This window comes from Terrapene carolina, unplaced genomic scaffold (genome assembly GCF_002925995.2).
Source record: "Terrapene carolina triunguis isolate 2854851 unplaced genomic scaffold, T_m_triunguis-2.0 Scaffold33911, whole genome shotgun sequence".
Taxonomy (NCBI): domain Eukaryota; kingdom Metazoa; phylum Chordata; order Testudines; family Emydidae; genus Terrapene; species Terrapene triunguis.
The window spans coordinates 6350299-6369321 of record NW_020698262.1 but is presented as its reverse complement, the minus strand read 5'-3'; the positions used below and the strand labels follow the sequence as shown (position 1 = coordinate 6369321).

Below are 19023 nucleotides of genomic sequence, written 5' to 3'. Positions count from 1 at the left end.
ATTATTATTTAACATCTGTATTGTGGGAGCACTTAGAGATGTCAGCCAGGGCGGGGCCCCAAATTGAGCTCTATTCTTTCTAAGCACTGTTCTTTCTAAGCACTTCCTTGCTTCCCCCTCCTTCTTCCCAGTAACCTGTTTTTCATGAAGACTTCCAAGGGTTTCCAGGACGGGCACATCTGGTATTCGATTTTCAACCGCTCCCCACGAAGCACCTTCACGCGAGCCCAGAGAGTGTCGTGCTGCTTCTCCCTGCTGCTCTGCACCATGCTGACCAGCATCATGTTCTGGGGGGTGCCGAAGGACCCAGCTGAGCAGAAAATGGACTTAGGTAAGTGTGAGTGACTGCTCGGGCTGAGCAGGGGGGAAGGGGAAACAAGGAGCCAGGAAGCAGTTTCAATGGGGATCGCTCAGCAACAAGGTTTTTCCATGGGGAGGGGCTCTAAGTCTGGCATTTTCACTTTGTTCTGGGACTATTTTTACCCTTCCTCTCTGCCTGACGATGGCAGGTAAGATCGAGTTCACGTGGCAGGAGGTGATGATCGGCTTCGAGAGCTCCCTCCTCATGTTCCCCATCAACCTGTTCATCGTGCAGATCTTCAGAAACATCCGACCCCGGGTGACCAAGGAGCAGGAGAAGAAACCAGGGAAAAGTGGCCGAGTGTCTCCAAACCTGCCCCCTCCCCCTCAGGCAATTCAGAGCATCACGCTCACCCCTGAGGCTGTGATAAAGGCAAGTCCCTCTGCGCACGGCCTGTTACAGGGAAATAGTTGAAAGTACTGATCTGTCCCAAGGGTGTACAAAATACATTGCACTGCGCCCTCCTGGTGGGTGTATGCATCAGTATGAACTCACTGTTTACTCTGTGTGGCAAGAAAGTACTATTTTGTCCAGATGTGCTTCATAATTCCTTAAGTAATAAGCCAAACATTCACTGAGAGGTGTCTCTCTGTTAGAGGTCCTCTTGACTCTGGGGGATGGGGTTAAAGAATGAGGGGTACTTAGCTAGGATTACCATTGTCAGGGTCAAATTCTCCAGGTAGGGGACTCTCGCTGATTTCATGTACCTCCCTAAGCAGATATTGAGCCTTATGGGTACGTACTGAGGGACTAATATCACTGTGTTGTGTGGTCACAATCTAACATCAAGGAAATGGATAACATTTGTCCCCATGTACAACTAACAACATGAGACATATGTATAGTCATGTTGCGTAATGCACAACTGGAAGGAGCTCCAGTCCTATCATGATGAGCATGGTATTAGAACCTATATAGAATAGACTCCCCAGCCCAGGTGAATTGTGTGTATTTTCACATCCTGAAAGCTTATATTGTTGGACTTAAACCTGTCAGATCAGGACTGTCCCATGAGACTGTCTAACACTGTGAGAGTCGAAGGACTTATCCATACTGGGGCAGCACTGTAGCTACAGAATCAGTGCAAACCCCCATTGCAGATGTGGTGCACCAGTGAAGCTTACCTTAGTTTCAAACTACATCAGTGTAAGTAACCAGAGCCACTAGGTGACTGCCATGCTGTTGCTGCATCTTCCAGGATATTAGGAGAATTGCCAATTCACTGTTTAAAACCCTGAAGACTCCGCTACCCTCCTCAGAAACAGACCTTGGAAAATCTACTGACATCAACACACTATTGGCTTTGGTTGAGGACATCATCTGCCAGCAGAACAGAGCTGGGCAAGAGTTTTATGATGAGAGTAAAAAGAAGGATGATCCTATTATCATCACACTAGGGTCTGTAGATATACAAGGTAAGCTAAGAAAAGCCTCACTGAAATGCCTGTAAGTGAACCCACCACAATCGCTAGATATGAGGACCACTCTTATTTCATTTTGAGTTTAGGACAGTCAGTGAAAACACCATGTTTCCTTTGCTGTAGAGTGAATGGTGGCTCTCAGCTGTCCTGCTTTTAAAACCAATGCAGGCTTTTCAGTGTTTACAACGAGTCAGTGTCCACGTAGCATCAATATCCTCATGTCTCAGTGATTCCATAACCATGTTGTCCTTTCCTGCATCCTTCCTCTCCCTGTGCTGTTGTCCCCTCCAGTTCCAACTCAGGGCTTGATTCTGCCACCAGGGCTCATGTTGAATATTACCTTAGTCTGTAAGTTGCCCCACTGATTGCAATCCCAGTTTGCTATTGGCTTTTTCAATAGATTTATGCAGTTACAGACTGCTATGGTAGCCTATGAACAAGGATGTTTGGTCTTGTTGGACTCATCTGTTGAGGTTCTGAGGTCATTGTCATAACATGTTGTTTGCCAAGTGTGCGGAGAATGCTACTGCTATGCTGGTTGTATAAGATATGAAAGCTAGATTATTAGTATTAGCAGTCACCATAGATGTGCATGTCACCTTCAGAGTAATTCCCTGCCCTGAAGAGTTTACAATCCTAAGCCCTGATTCTGCCACCCTTATTCACGCTTTATTCCACGAGCAGCCTAATTTATTTCCCTTTTTCCCCTCTCCCCCATTTCCCTGGAGAAAAAACAAGAAGCCCAACTCCAGAGAAAGGAATGGGTGAAAGGCTGAAACACAACGACTACAACCGCTACTTGTACATGCAACTCCAGCACGTAGAGATGGAGTTGGAATTACTGGGACCTCACAAATTCCAGAAGGCTCAGAGTTACGTCCAAGCTGTTAGGCAGGTCCAGCACATGAAAGGCCTCCTGGCAAGCCACCTCTGCTCTTCAGGATCTATCAGTGAGAGGTAACAATCACCCTCATCATTGGTATATATAGATGTGGGTCACTGGTTCAAATCCAGCCCAAGCTGGTGATGATTGAAAGTCATTACCAGCTGATGACTCCTTGATAATTGTATAAACACTCTTGGAGGAGCAGCAAGGGAATTTCAATGGAATGAATACTGCATACTAGAGCAATAGGGGCAACTCATCACTCTTTTGTTTATACATGTATGCCTCCAAAACTAAATGTTCCAATGTAGTAAAACATTATAGTAAAGAGCTGAGGACAAGCTCTGAGCTCCAAAGTGCTCAAGAGTCTGTAAAAGAATGGATGTGTGGGAACCTGTTAACAAACAACAGAGACAGAAATGGGTCAGAAAAATTGGATTTTTAAGTAGGACGTATTCAACAATATAGTGATGCTGCTCTTTATGGTCTCTAAGCCCATTTTTATAGGGGCATCCAACAGCCACAATGTAGTGGTGGGTCTGTCAGCATCTACATTAGAAATCCTATTATTCTGGGGTTTTAGAAATAAAGCCCACAAAATGTGCTTTGATCTTATATCTGTATACCTGTTTGTATCTGTATACCTGTGATTTGTGTGCTTGTATTCTCCACTACCCGGATACTATTTGTATCATTGTATCTGTCAAAATAATTGGAAAATAGTTAATAGTTTTTAAAATCTGACTTTCACATAAGGTGTTTCTTATCTCTGTTAAGTCCAGAGTTTGCTGTTGTGGTTTGCTTCTGTCTCACCAGTAAAATGACTCTTTCATGATGGTTGACTCTCCAGGTGCTCCCCTACTCCAAGTTTCTCTGGGGATGGCAAGAAAGGTTCCTCTTTCAAAGGCTTGCCCTGGTGGTTTGTTTTCATTGGCTGGTTCCTCATAGCTGCCACCAGTGGCGTGTCCGGATTCTTCACCATGCTTTACGGGCTACATTATGGCAAAGATAACTCCATCAAGTGGCTGATTTCCATGGCCATCTCCTTCTTTGAAAGTCTCTTCATCACACAGCCCTTAAAAGTAAGGTCACGATCAATACAAAACACTAGCTAGGGAAGGGCTGATCCTGCAGCCCCCTCAGGCACATCACTCCCATTGAAGTGAACTTGAGTTTTACATTCAAAAGGACTGCAGGACAGAGCTCTTAAGCAAGAGATCCTTCCTGTAAGTTAGGGGTTTCATTACAGTTGAGTTATAATATCGTGTTGATTTTTCTTGGCAGGAATCTTGTTCCCGTTAGATTCATTTCACCTTATTTTGATAGCTCCCAAGCTGATGAAAGTTCCCAGTGGGAAAGGTATGGCCAGAGGGCAAAACCAATCGCATTTAGTGGGATTCACACAGCATCTTGGGGTCCTTTCTCTTTCTGATTTCTTGTTCATGGAATTAGCCTGTGTTTATAGAGAAAATTAAAAGGCAAGATTCTCCTCCCCAATCTGCAGTGCATGGATCAGAGATTCGGAGAGTCAGAGATTCTAGGACTGGAAGGGACCTCGAGAGGTCATTGAGTCCAGTCCCCTGCCCTCATGGCAGGACCAAATACTGTCTAGACCATCCCGGATAGACATTTATCTAACCTACTCTTAAATATCTCCAGAGATGGAGATTCCACAACCTCCCTAGGCAATTTATTCCAGTGTTTAATCACCCTGACAGTTAGGAACGTTTTCCTAATGTCCAACCTAAACCTCCCTTGCTGCAGAGATGAGCATTTAAGGCAAGGTCTAGACCTCTCCTCATGCAGGATGTGCAGACTCTGAACAGATAGCTAATGTCTTCCAGGTGTTGGGATTTGCTGCTTTCTTCGCTTTGGTTCTGAAGAAGGTGGAGCATGAAGACGAGGAAGACACTGCTGTTGATGGGCCTCTGTCTGCACCAGGTAATTGTGTGTCAGATATAAAACACATGGGGACTAATTAATGAATGTGAAATGTCTCATCTCAGACTTTGAAGTGCTTTATTCATGCATATGGTCAGGGTAGACAAAGGTGACCAACCGCCTGTAACCTTTGTCTGCTCCTGATCCCTAGGCCTGCTGCTCTAATTTACATCAGCTAATAACAACACAGGCCAGGGATCCCTGGAGTGCCTAGGGGATCTAGCTCCATAACTTCCCCTGAGCATGTCTCCAACATGCCCTCTAGATTGTGGGGGGTGTGAAGGGAGGCAGCTATGTTGGCTCTGTTAGTTAGGGATTCCCCCATGCTGGAGGAATTCTCAGGTGCCCCATTAGGGCAGCTTTAGGGCCCTTTTGCATCTTTAGAGCATAAAAATCTATAGGAGTACAGAAAAGCTGCTGTAGGCACAATGAAAAGGAGAGCATAAAACCTGATCATACGTTTACTTAGGAAGAAACGCTACATAGCACGTAACAGGGAGGCCACAAAACCAGAAAAGGAAAAGCCTTGGATCAAAAAGAACTGTCTATCCCCATGTGTCTTTCTTCTATATCTCAACACACACCCCTTTGACATAGCACTGTTGTGAGATTGCCCTTGTAACTGGATTGCTATAATACTATTATTTGGGACTCATCTAATTTCAGGAGTCTGATGTCAGACCCTTCCTCCCCACCATCACTTGCTCTGTCCCCTGTCAGAAGTGGGAATGAACCATGTTCTCATTCTTAGTAGTAGTAGACCAAGAACCGTGAATGGGTCCTCCTGCTACGGCTGATTGCTGTTGCCTCCCACACTCTCACCTGCATGTTGTAAACTTCAGCAGCTGTGTTACAGTTTCAATATCCAAGGAACAGAATTCAGAAGAAGGGAATAATATTTAGCAGACTAGCTGAAAACTGGAGTAGGATTTCAGAGGGATGCAAATATGAAGAAACCAATTTAAATGATTCAACTCTCATCCAAAATATAAAAAACAAAATTACATATGGAAAAAAGAATGTACAGGGAATGCACACAGTTTTCCATTCCCGAACACAATGCAATTTACATTAGTGCTGTGCTAACTTCCCAATGTTTATATCATGGATTGTTTTGCAACAAACTACAACAACTCCACAACTTAATGAAAATGCACAGTGTGATATGCTGCACTTTTCACTAGATTTTGTAAACCCAGGCCTGAAAAAATATCAATAAACCCCAGCTTCTATCTTAGAGAAGTTCCTTCCATGATCTTCCTTGCCATTATACGTAACTCCTTAGTTTACTATTGATTTAACTTCTCAGCTGTTGTTCTACCCAAGATGGAACTGATGTGCTACATTTCCCATAAGCAACTGGCGGCTTATGTAGCCTTAATACACTTTATTTAAATAGTGTGTATAAATAAAATGTATTGTAGTCAATGGGAGCTCCATTGTCCAGTGTGCAGAGTACTGCCTTAATACTACAACTCGCTACCACAGTTCTCAGGCTTCTGACAGGCACCTTCTACTGGGCAGGCCCTGAAGAGTCCTTAGGGCACCTCCATCTGCCTAAGTAGGAGGCCCAATGACACAAATTGGGTTACATAGTCTCTTTGTGTTGCTGAGGACGGGGCTCTTGACTCTCACTCCCTTAGTCCCTTTGGCTACTCTCAGATTCTCTAATCTCAAAAGGGGACAAGGGTATATGCACAGCTGCCTACTCGGCCTGCCTTGGGGCTTGCTGGACCTATCTTACCAAGCCTGTACACCAGGGTTGCTGTCTCCTTGTAAGCACAGGGCTGCGGGGGAGGCTGGTAAATGACCTTCCCAAGGGCAGATCCCCCCAAAAGCTTCCAGGAGTCTCCTCTATGAGCTGTAGAACCACCCTGGACTCTCTCCTAGAGCTGCTCTGCTACTGCTGGGAATTCCCCATTTTTAAGACCTTATTCCATCCTTGACATGACTGACAGGGCTGAGGGGCAAGGCCAGCCTTCCCCAAGGCAACTCTGTAACCCCTTCCATCACTGAGCATGGTTTATATACCCCATCACACTCCCTCCCCAATATATCACAAGCAAGAAATCCCAGCAAGGAGTCGTGGACCTGCCAAACTGGTAGAATCAAGGAAATGGTGCTATTCCCCAGAGAGGGGGGTTTTGTGTTTGATTTGCTGTTTTCTATCAGCCTGATGTAAGAGGTCAGCAAGTTCTAAGCCTGCTTTAATTTATTCACCAGGTGGGGAAGGGGGGTTCAGTGGGTAGAGGAAGCAGTTTTCACCTGGGAAATTGCCTTTTGCCGTAGCAATTGCACCAACCCTCTTACAAAGGGTATGTCAATTTCCGGCACTGGACTGGATGTCTGCCAGGCTTCCCTGTATCTTTCTGAAGTGTAAATCCTGCTGCCTGTGATCAGCCCTGAAAGCCGTGCGCAGGTCATTCCCCATTGTGTTGGGATCTATTTTTATCTTTCTCTTCATCTGAATCTTCTTTTTCCCCTTCTCACAACCCAGAAGGGTGTTAAATCATTTATGGTACTTGATATTTGTAGCCTGTTTGAGCTAAAACCCTCGGTTCCTTGTCCTAGCTAGTCGGTAAGTCTCCATTATTTTCCATTTTCTGGATGTTCAGCCTTTGCTGCTAGGCTTAGTTATACATGTATAAATATACCGTGTAGGTGTCTGCATGTATGTACCGTATGTACATACGCTGTGGGCCAGAGTGTGGGGCAGATCCTCAGTGGGTGGAAATTGTCTTGGCTCAGTGAACTCTGATGGGACTATGACAATTTACCCCTGCTGAGGGTCTGTCCCATGTGGCTTTATCATTCACTGCTGTGTGAGATGGGTGCGGGGGGACACCGTTCTCCTGGCAGTTCGCAAAGGCACTGCGGGAGTGCACACAGGGACAGTAGTGGCAGAATCTGCTGCCCTGTGCTGAAAGGGGCTGGGACCAAGGTCCCAACCTTCCCAGCTGTCTTTGAAGCCTCTGGTCCTGCTGCTAACCCCTGCCCCACTGTATTAACTGCACAGGGCACAAAGACTGGGGATATGCGGCCTATCCCCTACCTCTGTGGGCTGGTAGATGGAGCCATTTCCTTTCTGGCCCTTCTCTCCCCCCCCCCCTTTATTCCTATTTGTCGTTTCTTATTTTTATCTATTTTTTTCTTTTTTGCTCTCCCGCATGTTTTTTGCTGACTTTTCTCTCTCCCCCACTCACCAGGCTTCATGCTGCTGGGCACTGGATCTGTTGGGGGTGGGGCATCCTTTGGAGCCACCCAAGGCTGGGCTGAGAGCCAGGGGAGCAGAGAAGAGAAGCCTGGACTGTTGGGTTGTGGCCTGAGCCTGCAGCCCTGTGTTTATAAGCTGCCCCCACAGCCATCTACATAAGGGGCACAATGGGAGCAGGAAGGGAAAGTCAGCAGCTTTCAGACTGGTCACTTTACCTGCAGAAGTAGCAGCATGTGGATTTGGTAGTTTTCCCTCCAGCACTGATCCTTTCCTCAGCCCTTCACCTCCAACTAGTCTGTTGCCCCAGCCCAGGGTTGCTCTCCCCCCCGGCTGAGAAACCCTATATAACTAGAAATGTTTCCCTGAAATGGCTGAGATGCCCTAGAAATAAAAAGCAGGGCTTGGAGGAGCTGCTGACATGTTGGCTTTTATCGTCCTTACACACAGGCGACTCAAACCTTCTATTTGGAGCTCGAAGGGATAGCAGAAGCAACATCTACCAGCCACCCCCTGCCACAGACATTCAGAGAATGAAGAACAATCACGTCAAGGAGCAGAAAGCATTTGCCTTAATCAGAGAAATACTGGGTCTGCAATCTGCCCACAGATGATCTTCTTGTTTTAGTGACAAAGCTCTTTCATGTGTTTGCAAATCAGTGCTAATATTATCCTGCTGGACTCCTTGGGTGGGGAAGGGAGAGTTTTACACAGGCATACCTATTGGATATATGGATTGTAAATAGTGCATTCAGAGGGTGAAGGCAATAATGGGGTAATAGCTAGAGATGCCAGTGGGGCTAAAGGTGGGCTTTCTGAGGAAGGGGCAAACACAGCTTGCTTGTATTTTAAGAGAACAGGCCAGAGGAGTGTGAGAGTTTATGGTGAAGGCAGAGGGAGAGGATGAAGGATGTTAGTAGCTGGGAGAAGGTGGGTTTGCTCCTTCCTGTGAGCAAGAATTACCCATAGTTAATATCCTAGGCTCCATTCTTGCTCCCAACAATCTAAGCCAACCCATGTAAATTCAGCACTGATCTGATATAGTCCAGAGAGAGAAATTTTGCCAGACATCTTCTTAGCCTAATACTAAGTGATAATAGCTATAATTGTCATGTTGCTCTGTACTAGACAAACAATATCAGTTCTAACCTAAAAGCATATTTGCTGTTCTTTCCAGCCTACTTGGGATTTTTATGGATGCTACTGTTGGTTGCCTATGGACAAAGAGATCCCAATTCCTACTACCTGAACAAGCATATTGAAAGCAGCTTTACGGATGGGTTTCGGGATATCTACTCTTATCAGGACTTCTTCACATGGGCAAGAACTACCTTAGTCAACAAGTTATATGGCTCATATCAAGGTGCAGAGTTCTGACTGGATTTCACATTGTTTGACTTGGCATTCAAAACTCTGACTTTTGTGCATGCCCCCAACTTGTCCATGTGTATTGGGCTCCTGCGGAGGGACATTAGGGTGCAAGTCTGGTGAACTGATGATTTACATGCGTTAGTGTCATCTGGTATATTACCCTATTCGCTGATCAATATCTGCATAGCTGAATGGATACAACTCAGACAGTGCATTAAAACCTAATTGGCCAAATTCAGCCCATCCCTCACCCGCGCCGCTTCCCCCACCATTGGCCCGGGACGGCGAACCACGGCGAGTGGGGGCCGCGATCGGCCAAACCTGCCGCGTCAGCAGGTAAATACACTGGCCCGGCCCGCTAGGGTGCTTAACCTGGCGAGCCGCGTGCCAAACGTTGCCGACCCCTGCAATAGACCAAGACTCATGAGATCTAGGTTCTATTCCTTGCTCGTGCCTGTGGGGTGACCTTAGACAAGTTGCTTCCCCGCTCTGACCCTCAGCTGTATAATGGGGATAATGATACTGACTGCCTGTGAAATACTTTGACATCTCTGGATGAAAAGCCCTATGTAAGAATTAGCTCTTATTATTACATTATGCCTGACTCAAACCAGGACGACTAATCCTTTGTTTTCTTGAGTATTAAATTCACATTGGTTTTGTTTTATTTAAGAAACAGAATCAAATAATAAACAAGACAAAAAAATCTTTCAGTGAGGAATAAATGGGAGTTGAGACTATGTTGATTATTGAGCCTGACATAATGTCAACATTGACTCTTTTACATACCTCTTTTAGGCTTCGTTACAGATGGCAACTCCAAGTTGGTAGGCAGTGCCCGAATTCGTCAAGTGAGAGTGAAGGGGAACACCTGCCCGATAGCTCCCAAACTGCAAGGCTCGGTCCAAGAATGCCATGCTACGTATTCTCCCCAAGCAGAAGACACGTCAGACTATGGGGAACACTGGAATATCTCAGCCTTCGATAACTCCTCAGACTTGAGTTCTGCATGGCACTATCAGAGCCAATCCAAACTTAGAGGGCATCCAGTGTGGGGCAAACTTGCCATCTATAGGGGAGGAGGCTATGTGGTTCACTTAGGCACTGATCCAAAGAATGCAACCAGGTAGAATTTTTATTGTGTTTGGGTTTTGCTACTGTTGTGGTTTTGATTTGATTCATGTTTTATGTCTATTGTCACCTTGTTTTATATCACGTATTAACCAAAATCCAATCCAGGATTATAACCTGATTTTCTAAGATTAGAACTACATGCATGCACATGGATTCCAGATTTACACAAGCAATTACCACACAATCAAAAAAAATTAGCGCTGGAAAAGACCTAGTACTTCCTCCCAGTCAGTGCAACATTACTCCCTCTTCCACACACTCCAGCTTTTGGTTTAGTCTACTTTTCAATGCCTAAAGCAATAGGTTTTCTACCTCTTCCCTTTACAGATCATTTCATAGTTTAACTGGATGCCATTGTTAGGAAATATTTCAGCCTAAATCTTCCCCTGCTCACGTTCATCCCATTAATCTTAGCAAGATCTTCTTGGTCAATCCTATGCTTTTTATCACCCTCCTCAGTGTTTATGCTCTTCAGATGATTGCAGACAATCATTATATCCACCCTCTAGCCAAGCTTAGAGATGAAGTGAATTGTCCATTACAGGAAACAATCTACTGTGTTTGTGAATAACAACAGAGATTACTTCTAGGAATGAAATAACAGAAAATGGAGGCCTTTGGAGCCCAAGGCTTGGAGACAAGTTGGCAGATAAGGGGCCTGTGTATTACCAACAGGAAATAGTGTCCACCAGTGTTGGAAACCCACGTGTACCTATTTGCCTACAGGTAAATTAGATGTTGTTGGAGATAGCTGCATAGGAACCTAGCTTTTGCCATGCCAGGCTGGGTGACTGATCCAGCCAGTATCTTGGCTTTAGTATTAGCCAACACCTGAAATTTCATGGGAGAGTAAAAGCACTAGACTAATTGTGCAGTGTAGACCATAAAGGGACAGAGAAATTCCTCCCTGTTTGGACCTACACATCAGATGTCCTTTGAAAGTCCCTGCCTCTTGTCCCCACTTTCTGTATGTAGTTTACAAACAATCCTACCCCTCATGTAACACCACACACCTCTAATATGAGTCAAAAGTGATTAGTCACTCTCTCTTTTGTGCATTCATTGGCAGAATTCTCCAATATCTCTTCAACAATGTCTGGCTGGACACCTTCACAAGAGCAGTGTTTGTTGAATTTACAATCTACAATGCCAATGTGAACCTGTTCTGTATTATAAGCCTGATGTTTGAAACAAACGCATTAGGTAAGAGCCCACTTTCAATTCTAGCACTTTCAGCTCTTGCATTGCAGTACACAACAAGCAAGACTCAGGGAGGAATTTTCAAGAGCAGAGAGCTGAACAGAGCTTTATTTTTTTTCAGGGGCCTTCTTCACGCATGCAGAACTGCAGAGCATCCGGCTCTACCCCTACACAGATGGTCTGCACATCTTTGTTGTTGCAGCAGAAGTGATTTATTTCCTATTTGTCATCTACTATATGGTAGCACAGGTAAGACCCAGCAGAAGCTTCAGTTGCCATGTGTCACTGGATCCAATTCTGATCTCAACGACAAGGGTTTTACATCAAGCTACTTCATTGGTGTTGCTCCTGACATAGGTGCTGGAATTAGGCGTGCTGGGGGTGTAGTAAGACCCCTGGAAGTCGTTTCCATTATATACAGCGTTTACAGTTTGGCTGAATGGCTCTCAGCATCCCCACTATACAAATTGTTCCAGGACCCCTGCCAATGTGAGGTCTGAATCAGATCCTGTACCTTTAATAAATAAAGGAAAGGGGGGATTTCTCTTGACTGGAGTGCATGCTGGGAAGGAAGTAACTAGAGAACAGCACAAGAACTGGTTGAGCAGATGTGCAGGGGTCTCTTCTTGTGCAAAGGGGACCCTCAATCCCAAATGTTGGACTGAACTGTTCGTAGCTCCAGGGAGAACTGGGACTGGATCAGCAGCCTTAGCAGAAATGAATGGAATCAAAGTTTGTTAGACCAACATGGCAGTGATATATTTGATCTACTCTGCTCACTTTATACAGTCATATTGCCGAGATTCTTGCCAAGGGCTGTTGGAACTGAAACTCCTGTTTTCACAGGGAAAGCTCATGAGGGCTTTGAAATGGAGGTATTTCCACAGCAAGTGGAACCTGCTAGAGCTGGCCATTATACTGATTAGCTGGAGCACCCTATCAGTATTTGTGAAGAGGACAATCCTGGGGGCACGCGATATCAGCTACTACCAGCATCACAAGGATGAGTAAATGTTCCATGACTCTGCCTTTCTCTGCTTTAGCTAGTACCTCCCTTGTTTTCCCAGCACCTCTGCTGCCTGAGATATATGCTCTCCAGAGGTAGCTACATTTCACTGGTGGATGACGTGAATCTGTATGGCTGTATTATGTAATCCGTGCAAGGATTTTAGGACTTGGATTTATGTCAGGGACAGGAATTAAAGTTACCTCACCTGGGGAAACGCTAAAGGACAGCAGGCATTAGCACCACCTCCCCTAACGTGGGGTATATGGAACTGATGGGCCTTGCTGGTGTAGGCCCTATATGAGTATCATCTGCCTTTCCCTCATCTCACTGCAGCTACCCTGGGTAGATACATGGCTACTGTTTAAGAGCTCAGAGCAAAGCCAGACACAGCAATATCCTAGGATAGAAATTAATAACAAACCAGTCACAACAGAGAAGAATAACAGACCCATGCAGATTTTAGACACCTTTGTGGTATGCTCTGTTGCAAAACAGTAACAAACATAACAAATATGCAGCCTCTTTAGGCACCAAAACACAAACATAACTGGCTTCTCTCAAAGCCAAGCTATTGTAGCACACTTACTTCAGCCAAGAATGCCCCCCTAACCCATCTGCTCCAGCCCGATTGCTAAAATCCCTCCCCCTTTCACTGTTAGATTTATTACCCAACTTCCCACAGCACAATCTTCATATAGAATTTGCAGGGCATTAGTTATTTCTCTACAGCTGGCCCAGCCTTGCTATTCTGCAGACCTAGGAGGAAACTGGGGTCCCTTTCAAAGCAAGATAGTAAACTCCTTCCCTGTCAATCTCCAGAAAGGGTCTATACACCCCATTACACTACCCAACAGTAAACTCTAAGCATTTGCATTAGGTACCTGTTACTCTGTGATTTGCTGAGTAAGAACTTCCTGGCCTGACTGAGTATTAGAAGTACTCGGGCTTTAGTCTATACCTCTGATAGGCCAACCCACTCAGATGTAAAGCATCACCATGCACAAGAGACTCTTGTGTGAGGATGGGATGGGACGGGAGTTAGGAGCAACACCTGAATAAAAACCTGAATTAACTTTGCAATGAAGACAAACCCTGACTGACCAGTGCTACCAGCATGCTCATTAATTGCAGTGCACAGAAATGTTCTGCAAGTTTTTCATGCATTGTTTATTAATCTTCTTTTCTCATAGGTGTGTAAGTTTCAATGAAACAGCAACAGCTGATGCAGCTCTTGGCTACCTAATTGCTTTCCTGGTGCTTCTCGCTACTGTGAAATTGTGGCATCTCCTGAGGCTCAACCCTAAACTAAACATGATCACCTCCACCTTGAGGAGGGCTTGGGGTGACATCTCTGGATTCATCACTGTTATTTTAATCATGTTCCTTGCCTATTCCATTGCTGTGAGTATCTTTGTGGTTCCTGTTTGCAATCTGCTAGTTGCAGATAAAATGAATAATTTCTGAATAGTCAAAACAATGTGGATCTGAAATGTAAAATGAAATAAAGCTGTCCACCTAGACCTTGGGTGAGCAGTTTGATGGCTGCAATATGCTGCAGGTAGCAAGTTAAAATATCCACTTGTCTTTTGCAAACTGAAATGAAGTTCAATAAACAAACAAGATAATAAAAAATATAGATTTCCTGTACATGGTGTTTATGTGTCAAAGAGCAAAGTACAGAAATATACTTAGTGGGCAAAGATCTTACAGGACAACCAAACAGGGGAGAGTGATTGACTGACAGCACCAGATATGATATGGTCTGGAACATGTAAAATAAACATAGGGAAGATTTTTTGGGTTCCTGCCCATTGCTGGTTATACAGGAATAAAGTTCATTATTGTGTAAATATACTAGTTTATTCAATCAGGTTAATGAATTACAGCACTGTAACTATGTGTATTTATTGTTTTATTTGAAACACTGTATGTACATTACCATGTAGAGAGCAGGTGGGATATAGAACAGATATGTTCAATCTGTCACTGAAGAGATTAGGTAATAATTAGAACTTCTCCAAAGTAGCAACAAACCAGATCAAAACAGTAATCTCAAAGAAGGATAAAGCACTGAACTGGAACTCGGACCAGGGTTCAATTCCCAGCTCTGCCACATACTTCATGTGTGGCCTTGGCCAAGTCAGTTAATCCCTCTGTACCTCAGTTCCTCGTCTGTAGAATGGAGATAACAAGTCCAGTTTCCCTCTCTTGTCTACTTACACTGTAAATTCGTTAAACTAAGACCCCCTTTTATTAAGCATGTGAACATCCAGCACGGTAGGGCTCAGTGTAGGTTGGGTACTATTGTAAAATAAATAAATCTCCTGCAACCCAAACCACTATTTGCATCTTCCCTTACATTATTTTCTATTTATATTACAGTAGCATCCAAAATGCACTCTGTACTGTACAGGCACAGGGAAAGACGTGGTCTGTACCCCCTAAGATTTTGCAATCTTTGTTCATTAACAAATAAATTAATTGGAGGACATTACTAAACATTATTCTCCACTTCTTTCCCTACACTGCTCTATACTATCGCTGTGTATTAAACACCCCAGAGGTGACTGAATTTCAGTGATAGGTGAAGAGATTTATGTGTATATAGTTTGTAGAATACTTTGAGATCTTTCAAGAAGAAAGGCACCGTTGATCTGATACTGAGAAGTGCTGAGCACCCACAAGACCACTTGAAGCTAATAGGAGCTGCAGGTGCTCAGCATTGCTGAAAAATCAGGTTATCTATGAATGCAAGATATTTTATTGTGGTTATGGCCATCTACCACTTGCTTCCTTACTGCTGAACTAAACCCAAAAAGCTGGTTTCCCCCATTCTCTCCTCTGTAAACACTCCTGTTATTGACATAGAGAAAGTCAGGAACTGAGTAAGGTGACTTGTTTGGTGGGCCCATTAGTCTGCATGTGCATCATGACCCAAGCCCCAATCATAGAAGGAGAAGTAACTCACAGATTCTAGGTTCTTGCCTGCTCCATGTAACTTTGATGTCAGACCCTAAATGGATAACAAACCCTTGTGATTATGACGCAAGATCTGCCTTCTTTCCTTTGCAGACAAATTTGATATTTGGCTGGAAGCTGCACTCTTACAAAACCCTGTTTGATTCAGCGGAGACAATGGTCAGCCTTCAGCTGGGAATCTTCAACTATGAGGAGGTACCAGATCTATCCTTCAGAGACTTATTATTAATTATTTGTATCGTGGTAGCACCTAGGCCGATGACCATCTTTTGTACAAACACAGCACAAAAAAGCCCCACAGAGCTGTCAGTCTAACTAAGTTGCTTTTATTTGCAGACAAATAAAATGAAAAACTAAACCACAAAATCATGTTATGAGTTTCTATACTGAGGGCTCAATCCAGCTCCCATTCAAGTCAATGAGAGTCTCTCTATTGAGTTCAATGGGAGGTGGATCAGAGCTATAAAGAGCAGCCATATGGTTTCAGAGTGATTTATTTTAAACTAAAGAAAATGAAACATGAAAGAAAAAAAAGGTATAGTAAAGGCTCCAGGAAAGAGAGCACAGTGTGTGTCTTGTCTGTAACATGCTACATTTGCTCTGCTTTGCAAAATGACAGCAGCCACTGCAGACAGCAGACATCTAGAAATGTAACAGGTGTAAAAACAGAAAAACCTAACTTCCTAAAAGTTTGTATTTAAAAAAAAACCCACTTTAAATATTAATTTTAATACAAATTCATAGAGGTAGACCTGAACCCAAATCAGACCTGAGCAGTCCCAGAATTTGGGGAAGTAAGGGTACAAAAAGCCAGATCAGAATTTTATAACTGACACCCATTATTATTATTTCTATCCTCACCAAAATGTGTGGTGGTAGGTGCTTCTCCCTGTCCCACAGAGATTACAAGATAGCGGAGGCATGACTTAACGAGGAGAAAACAAGACAATAGTGAGGAGCTGGAGTGGGATGGGGAAATAGCAATAAGAATACAAAGCTACTCAGTGAAAGTAGCACACAGTTTAGTGGAGTCAAGAGAGTGGGACTCAGGGTTTTTTAATGACTAAGTGGATGTCTTATGTAGCTAATTTCTGGTAGAAATTGCAGCAGCAGTGGGGTTTCTTATAAACAACAGATGATCTCATTTGCGAAGAAAAAGTGCCAGCTCTGAAATGTATTTACAACTGCAGAAAAGCAGATAAATAACTCAGCGGGGCACTATGAAACTATTTTGAGAAATCAACACAGCTACATTTGAATGTTTTCCCTTTCTAGAAGAAACTCAAAGAAAGAATGTTGCTCCTGACAATCTCGAGTTCAGTCCTGCTGAACTCGAATCCAAATAGTACAAATAACACTACTTCATTTTTAATAAAACATTGAATATTTGATGCTTTAAAGGGAGAAGTGCTTAACGCTCTCAGACAGCAAACAGGAAGACTTTTGATTAGTTTTAGACATGAGTCTGATTTTAAAAGCTCAACTGCCTGCTTTATATCTGGGAGCACTTTCTCATCAAGCAATGAAAAAGGGACTAGGGTGAAATATATTTCATACCCTATTCTCCATTTCATTTAAACCCTCTTGAACCCTTCACTAAGACACGTACTCAGGTTTTAAATAGCCACCTTCCCTGCTAGCCAATGCAAAATTATTGTATGGTTCATCTAGACAACAGACATTACTCTCAGTAGTCTATATGCACCACCTGAAACACAGACCAACCATCCTCTTGGGGCGGCTATATACGTACACCTTCTGCTCTCCAAGAGGAGTTGTGTTTGCACAATAAGGGACAAATGTAATGTCTGGATTTTTAATACATTTTTAACTCCCTGATCTCCCAAGAAAAATTCTTCTGTGTTACAACTTTTTTTAGCCAATTCTTTTGTGGATTAAATTAGTTCCTCTTTGTCATATTTCATGGGCTTCTCTTCATTTGGTACTGAAGGTTACTTTGTAATCATAGTATAGCTTCAAAACTTGTTTGTGTGGTGCTAATCTCTGTGACTCTTCACCTTTGACATAGTTATCTTGTACGTGCCATCCTGTCCTTGTATGAAATATTTGTCAATCAATAAATATTTGCCCAAGCCTGCAAACAGTCTACCATGTGTTATATTTGCTACTGTGAGAAATCTCATTGAAGCATTGTAAGCATGAATCCCAGTAGTAAGTGTTTGCAGATGTCCCTTAGCCTAAAAGGAAAAAAACCAAGTCTATTTCACATAGGGAAGCACATTTTCAAAAGGAGTTAAACTTGTAGATACAGTCAAATACAGGCAAAAGCCCATGCATTTCTTGTGGACTATTTGAAAAACTAGTCCAGCAGAAGACTGGATGGTTCAGAGGACTGGCAATGGGCTAGAAAGGTGTCTCACCTCTTGGTCCTAGGTTCAAATCCCACCCAAGTTGCCACATATGAAAAATTGTTGCTAACTGACTCCTATTTTGTAGTTCTGATTAAATGAGTTTGGTGGGACTCGGTACAGGCTCGGTTTGACAAGTGTCCATGTCACTATAATTAGCCTCAGCAAAGAGGCCAATGACTGAATACATATGGAGGCTGACCTGTCCTTTCACTACAGGGGCAGACTGTCAGGAATGCATGGTGTAGCTTGCACTGCCTGTGCTGTTTTGTTCTAGGGATAAGCAGAAGCCTTTGGTTTCCAGGTCTGTCAAGCTGACACCTTCGTGATCACTAAATTCACACACATTTAAAAAACAAAAGAAAGCATGGCCCATAATACATATGGATGCATCACATGCATAAAAGCATGTTCTATCACCTCTGATATATAGTACATCATAGCATGAAAATCACTCCTGGAGAGAGAAGAAACATATTGTATACTCTATCAACAACTTGGATGCCCTCTTCAGGGTTTTAAGTTGATCTTGCTGCCAACCTTTTTCTTCTATAATAAAAAACATAATGCCTTATTTTATTTATTCTCCAGGTCTTGGACTATAATCCAATTTTGGGCTCCTTCTTAATTGGATCCTGTATCATTTTCATGACATTTGTGGTGCTCAATCTGTTCATTTCAGTGATTCTGGTTGCTTTTAGTGAGGAACAGAAACATTATCAGGTATGTTCATCTAAACTGTTTTATTATTTAATATTTACATTACAGTAGCACACAGTGGCCTTAATCTGGATTGGGATATTTTACTGTGCTGTACAAACACTGATGAGGACACAGTGCCTGCTTTTAAGAGCTCACAATCTATTCTAATTAAACACATTTTAGCTTTTGTAAAGTTACACTGCTCTTTTCAATTCACAGAACCAGATTTTCTAAATCAGCCTAAATTTTATTAATAGAAATATATACACTCTCAAAACAACTTGTGCACACAAGTCAGGTAAGCATCTAGCTACCTACTTTTTGTGCATTAATCTTAGTTTTATCTGTAATTTCTATATGTACCTACACCAAAATCCAGCAATTTCAGTTTAGGTTGAAATCCACTGAAGTCCATGGAAAAGCTTCCTTTTGAGATACT

The 19023-nt window shown here is 43.3% G+C and overlaps 1 protein-coding gene across 1 annotated transcript in view; it reads left to right on the top strand.

Annotated features, from left to right (window-relative positions):
* The window catches only part of LOC113409598 (polycystic kidney disease protein 1-like 2), a 61780-nt gene extending 42962 nt beyond the window's left edge, over positions 1-18818 (top strand). The window contains exons 19-34 of the mRNA XM_026663715.1: positions 132-331; positions 510-733; positions 1560-1776; positions 2511-2739; positions 3519-3750; positions 4513-4609; positions 8271-8411; positions 8998-9183; positions 9990-10317; positions 11395-11528; positions 11647-11774; positions 12372-12532; positions 13725-13935; positions 15607-15708; positions 18474-18605; positions 18804-18818. Coding sequence (XP_026519500.1) covers positions 132-331; positions 510-733; positions 1560-1776; positions 2511-2739; positions 3519-3750; positions 4513-4609; positions 8271-8411; positions 8998-9183; positions 9990-10317; positions 11395-11528; positions 11647-11774; positions 12372-12532; positions 13725-13935; positions 15607-15708; positions 18474-18605; positions 18804-18818 — 2737 coding nt within the window. The remainder of the gene's footprint in view (positions 1-131; positions 332-509; positions 734-1559; positions 1777-2510; positions 2740-3518; positions 3751-4512; positions 4610-8270; positions 8412-8997; positions 9184-9989; positions 10318-11394; positions 11529-11646; positions 11775-12371; positions 12533-13724; positions 13936-15606; positions 15709-18473; positions 18606-18803) is intronic.
* The last annotated feature ends 205 nt before the right edge of the window (positions 18819-19023 follow it).